Source organism: Pristiophorus japonicus, chromosome 30 (genome assembly GCF_044704955.1).
Source record: "Pristiophorus japonicus isolate sPriJap1 chromosome 30, sPriJap1.hap1, whole genome shotgun sequence".
In the NCBI taxonomy this organism is placed as follows: domain Eukaryota; kingdom Metazoa; phylum Chordata; class Chondrichthyes; family Pristiophoridae; genus Pristiophorus; species Pristiophorus japonicus.
Window position 1 is genome coordinate 13,514,651 of NC_092006.1, and position 5,774 is coordinate 13,520,424.

The 5,774-nt window shown below is 55.3% G+C and overlaps 1 protein-coding gene across 1 annotated transcript; it reads right to left on the bottom strand.

The window, feature by feature from the left end:
• Window positions 1–402: 402 nt before the first annotated feature.
• Window positions 403–4,705, bottom strand: LOC139240227 (thioredoxin-interacting protein-like). Its single transcript, XM_070868707.1, has 8 exons — window positions 4,325–4,705; window positions 3,729–3,801; window positions 3,456–3,603; window positions 3,150–3,252; window positions 2,777–3,030; window positions 1,989–2,169; window positions 1,734–1,885; window positions 403–1,637 (listed from the first exon to the last, which is right to left on the bottom strand). The coding sequence occupies exons 1-8, from the start codon at window positions 4,581–4,583 to the stop codon at window positions 1,602–1,604; spliced, it is 1,206 nt and encodes a 401-aa protein (XP_070724808.1). The 5' UTR covers window positions 4,584–4,705; the 3' UTR covers window positions 403–1,601.
• Between the last annotated feature and the right edge of the window lie 1,069 nt (window positions 4,706–5,774).

Genomic DNA, 5,774 nt, shown 5'->3' on the forward strand with positions numbered 1-5,774 from the left:
TACTGAAGTTGCATGATCATATTGAATGGTGGTGCAGGCTGGAAGGGCCAAATGTCCTGCTCCTGCACCTATTTTCTATTTACACTGAGCAACAGGGTTCTGCATTGGGGCTTTTGAGAAGAGGAGTGAGTGGTATTGACGGTGTTCTACTGATACTATGGACACACAAGCACCAACAGGTTCCATTGCCCTATCGAGTCTGGGCCGGCTCCTGGCTAGTTTGGGGGCAGAGATCGCAGGCGATCACACCATCAGTTTAAGGTGCCAATTTTGATACTCAGCCAATACTGAATACAGTGCAGTTGCTGGGAGACTGAAAGCAGCTGAGACGTGCCCAGGAGTGCTGGCAGAAAGCACTACAGCGGTCACTCACCGCGGACTCAGAAACTTCCCAACGCTCAATTACTGTAAAATATTTCAGTTTTATTGCAAATCAGCATGTGTACAAAATAAAATATCTTCAAGCTTAGAAAAATACACAAAATAATTTCAGGCAGGTTCCACAATACTAGAAATAGTTTAGATAAAAATCTCAAAAATGTGTGAACATTTAAATAAAATCCTTATCGAAACACACGTTGACAGCAGTGGTTCCCCAATGAGCAGAGCAGATAGTCAGGAGGCCTGCAGACATTGGGAGAACCTCGAAGACACAGGATTCAGTTCTTCAGTACAAAGACAGTTTCACAAATAGTGGAAACGTTTTACAAAAAATAAACACAAAGTGCATCGAAATGTTTTCCACACCACATCAAGAATCAAAACTGTACAGCAAGGAGCTCAAGACACTGGCACAGGAAGTCAGGGACAGAGTGACCTGCTCAAATAGGATGCCAGGGCCCCAGTAACTCTCCCCCCCCCTCCACCCCCCACCAGATGGTCTCGTTGAGCCCCAAACAGGAAGTTAGTGACTGAGTAACCCCCACTATTAAAACCGCTGCTGGAGAGCGTCCCAAGGCACAGGTCGGAGTGTGGGAGCAGTTGGCTGGTCACACTGGAGTGAAAATACAAAAGTTTGGCAGCAGCTCCCCGACTGAGGGAGCTGTTCGGGGCCTGCTGGATATTCTTTGGATTCTTATTTAGCTGTGGATTCTCCCCTTGAACGGGGGAAGCGATGCACTCAGTGCATTGAACGCTCCCGGTCAAACACCTAGCCCGGCACTGCCAGGTAGTGAAACATCTCCATCCCCCCCGCCCCCATCATCAGTAGATTACAATAAACAACCCAAGCATAACAATTTCTAATGCCTACGATTGGCAACCACACAATGTGAGGCCGGCTTCTTTCATATACAAGAGCTAAACTCAACCATTTCCTCCATTCTCGGCAGGACCCTGATCTGGGCACCGGACGATTGCCGATTAGTTTGACATCTAACCCCGGGAGGTCCGACTGCCTCCTGGGCTGTTGGCAGGAGCCAACGATGGCGGGGAGCCTCCATACACACGGGCCCTCCTCCTCGCCCTCCGTCCACTGGCACCGTGCAGCTCACTCCGCCGTTACCTGCAGGGTCGCCTTACGAGCGCCCCTTAAAACACAGATCCGAATTTAAACGCAAGTCCAAGTTAACGCGACAAATGTCCGCGCTGGAGTCGTCGCTTCACTCCACCATGCTCTCGTTCCCGTTCTCGTCCATCTGTGGGAAAACAAGGGTGGGGAAAATTCATCAGATTCACGCCACAACAGGGAGTGTTTAAAAATCTGTGGTCACGAGCAGCGGTGCAATGCTCACCTCAGTGTAGACGGGCGGCGGCGAGAAGTCAAAGAGCGAAGATTTCATGAAGATGGGACTCTCTGGTAACCCATCGTACTCATCAAGCAGGGGCGTGGTGGGGCACTCCATTCGGTGGTTGTCAGGGGTAGAATCCGTGTAAAAAAGGGGACCTGAAAGATTTAAAAAAACGGCACGGGTGAGTCAAGCGACAGACAGGAGATGGGAAACCAGCTCAATCGGTTTGTGCAGCAAAGACATTGCCCAGCTCCTTACTTCGTGCTTCTTCTGGGAACTCCATGTGGGGCCAGCTCATGCTGGCACTGCTGGTGCTGCTGGCGCTGCAGTTACTGGCCTGGCTGGACGAGCGGCTGTTCAAGCCGCTGTATGGAATGGTGCCGATAACCAGCGGGAGGTCCAGGATCAGCTTCTTGCTTCCGGGAATGTGAACGTAGATCTACAGGAGGGGAAAACACCAGCCATTAGCTAACCGCGAGAGAAACGGCACACAGCTGCCAATAGTCTGGGATACGATGGAACATCACAGGTGGCCAATCTTTGAACGTGCGCTCCAATTTGTCTCACTCCTCCCCCTCGTCCCATAACCCCACACATTCTTTGCCCTTCCAGTATTTATCCAATTCCCCCATTTGAACGTCACTATTGAATCTGCCCCCACCGCCCTTTCAGGCAGCGCGCTCCCGATCACAACTCACTGCGTAAAAACATTCTCCTAGTCTCCCCCTCTGGTTCTATAGCCGATTATCGTCAACCTGTGTCCCTCTGGTTGCCGACAACCCCCCGCCCCCTCCCCCTCCCAAACCCTTACTGACCATCAAAACCCTTCATGGTTTTGAACACTGATTAAATCTCAAAATCAGAGAATGGTTAGAGCACGGAAGGCGGCCAGTTCCCTTAAGTGATCCCGGGACCGTCTCTGCTCATCAAGCAGCGGAAGCTCGGACTCTCCAGAGTGCGAAGCAATGTTGTATGGGACATTGCAAGCACCCATCATTTCTCCCCCCACCCCCCACATTGCCCCCGCACCACTAAACCACACTCACCAGAAGCGAGTACTCCAGCCGGATGATGTTGCAGCTGATGGACGGTTTCACCGTGGGCACCTGCAGACTCTTGCCACACCAGGACTCTGACATTCCTGAGATGATGTGGTTGCCCCGCACGCTGTTGAGCTTCTCCTTGAAGACCTTGGTGTTGCCGTTGACCAAGTAAGTCTGTTTTGCCAAGATAGCTGCCTTGGGCACCACGATGCGTGAGCAGTTGTTCTGAAACTGGGCGTTGATGGAGATATTGTCACCTGTGAGGTGGGGGGGGGGGGGAGAAAAGAGAAAGCAAGTGTCCCCATTAAGACTCGCTGAACCTCCACAAGCAGACAAGCCTGGCACTTCTGAGGTCAGGATAGGACAAGATAATTACCTTGACAGTAGCCCTTGCGGTCAATCTTGGCAGCGATGCACACGTAGCCATCAGACAGGAAGAAACAAGTGACGTTCTTCTTATTGGATCCACCGACTGGACACTGAAAAAAAAATACACGAGGTTTTAATGTGCCATCTTCGCAAGATTCCAAGTCCGCCACAACGCTACCTACGCTTTCCAACTTCCAGTTGTGTGCCAGCACCAAACTCTACCCCAGCCCCTACACAGTCCAGTAATCACCAGTGCCCCCCCCACTGCGCTTCAGCCCAACACCCTCACCCCGCAGTAATGCCGGTCGCTCACCAGTAAGGTCGGTGTGTTCACATCGATGGGCTCGACCACATCGAAGTCTTTGCTGGTCTCCAGGGGTGGGAGATTGTCCCGGTCCACGTAGGCTGTGATGAGGTAGCACACCCCACCGTACTTCCCCTTGAACGACGGGGGCAGAGGCCTGTGCAGGGAAGAAAAACACTGGTTTAGAAGCTGCTCGGATGGGGAGGGGTAAACAGTGTCAAAGCAAAACTCGTGATTATCACATGCCGAGGACAACACGGAGAAAAAAAAAGAGCTGCTCACCCTTCTGGCACCTGGAAGCTGAAACTGTATTCGTACGTCTTGCCAGGCTGCAGAAGCACTGTCCCGTCCACATCTGCAAAGGTTAAGAGGAAGCGATCAGCATCTGTAGCGCATTGACCACAACTCCAACAGCTGCCCCCCCTCCCTCCTCCACTGGTCCGTCGTCCCAGAGGCGGACGCTAAACTGACCCCCTTTAACCAGATACTGAACGTGAGCCTCTTTACAGGGCAAAGAGCTCTAAATCCTTCCCCCAGAACAATGACCAGTCAACATCTGTCATTATCATCAAACAGTGGGGCCCCTTTAACAGAGGCCAGGGGGGGGGGGGGGGGGGCACACTCTCCCTCTTGTCCCCTCCCTCCCTCCCCTCTCTCCCTCAATCCCCTCTTGTCCCCTCCCTCACTCATTCCCCTCTCTTGTCACCTCCCTCCCCTCACTCAATCCTCTCTTGTCGCCTCCCTCACTCAATCCCTCCCCTCACTCAATCCCCTCCCTCCCCTCACTCAATCCCCTCCCTCCCTCAATCCCCTCTCTTGTCCCCTCCCTCCCTCAATCCCCTCTCTTGTCCCCTCCCTCCCTCAATCCCCTCTCTTACCTGCGGGCGGCGCCTCTCCGTCGGCCTGCAGCGTGTCCTGGTGCCGCAGATATTCCTGTTGCTGGCGCAGCGGCTGCGAGCCCTTGGCCAGCTGGGCGCGCGCGTAGCCCAGGGCGAGGATGCGCACGGCGCGCACCCGCAGCGGCTGCGCGGCCCCGAGGCGCAGGCGGCCCGCCACCTTGTCGCCGGCCGTGTAGCTGCGCTCGGAGCCGCTGAGCAGCAGCTCGAAGGTGGCCAGCGGCTTCTTGCTCACTCCCATGTCGGCGTCCAGCGTGCGGCCTGTCGTTGCCTGGTCACTCGCTGCTTTTTATTTCTGTCGTCCCTTCACTCGCGCTTCTCCCCCCCGGCCCTTCCGTCTCTCGCTCGTTGTGCTGTGGAGCGGCGGCCGGCGCCTCTATTTATAGGCTCGGCCTCGACCCCGCCCCCACCTCTCCGCGTTCCTCCAATCACCGCCCCTCGTGGCCCGCCGCCTGCGCCCCGCGTGGCCTGCGCTCCCATTGGCCGCCATCCCGTGTTTACCAGCGTACTGGCCAATCGGCGGGCCGCTCTGGCCTCGTGCACAGCGGCTGATGGCCGCGCTGCGGCACGGGGACAGTGGCTGCGCCCCTCCGCGCGCTGGCTGACTGACGGGCGCGGCGGCCAATCGAAACAGGGGACCAGCCGCGCGTGGTCGGGTGGTGACATCACAGGGCTGCTCGTCACCAGCTGCTAGCTGGGGGAGGGAGGGTGAGGGGAGATAGAGAGAGAGTGAGGGGGGAGATAGATAGATAGATAGAGAGAGAGAGAGAGAGAGTGAGTGAGGGGGGAGATAGAGATAGAGAGAGAGAGAGAGTGAGTGAGTGAGTGAGGGTGGGGGGAGATAGAGAGAGTGTGAGGGGGAAAAGAGAGAGAGAGAGTAAGGGGGAAGAGAGAGAGAGAGAGAGAGTGTGAGGGGGGAGAGAGAGAGAGAGAGAGAGTGAGGGGGAAGAGAGAGAGAGAGAGAGAGAGAGAGAGGGGGAAGAGAGGGAGAGAGAGAGTGTGAGGGGGAAGAGAGGGAGAGAGAGAGTGTGAGGGGGAAGAGAGGGAGAGAGAGAGTGAGGGAGAAGAGAGAGAGAGAGAGAGAGTGTGAGGGGAGGGGAGATAGAGAGAGTGAGGGGGAAGAGAGAGAGAGAGAGTGAGGGGGAAGAGAGAGTGAGGGGGAAGAGAGAGTGAGCGTGAGGGGGAAGAGAGAGAGAGTGAGGGGGAAGAGATAGAGAGAGAGAGAGAGTGAGGGTGAAGAGAGAGAGTGAGGGTGAAGAGAGAGGAAGAGAGAGTGAGGGGGGGATAGAGAGAGTGAGGGGGGATAGAGAGAGTGAGGGGGGGGGGATAGAGAGAGTGAGGGGGAAGAGAGAGAGAGTGTGAGGGAAGATAGAGAGAGTGTGAGGGGAGATAGAGAGAGAGTGAGGGGGAAGAGAGAGAGAGAGAGGGGGAA

Bases quoted from the DNA above. Each gene is read 5' to 3' on its own strand.
- LOC139240227 (XM_070868707.1), bottom strand. From the start codon at position 4,583: ATGGGAGTGAGCAAGAAGCCGCTGGCCACCTTCGAGCTGCTGCTCAGC. The intron at 3,253-3,455 runs GTGAGCGACCGG...TTTTTTTTTCAG, and splicing joins TGAACACACCGACCTTACTG to TGTCCAGTCGGTGGATCCAA. The intron at 1,638-1,733 runs GTGAGCATTGCA...GTTTTCCCACAG, and splicing joins CGCCGCCCGTCTACACTGAG to ATGGACGAGAACGGGAACGA.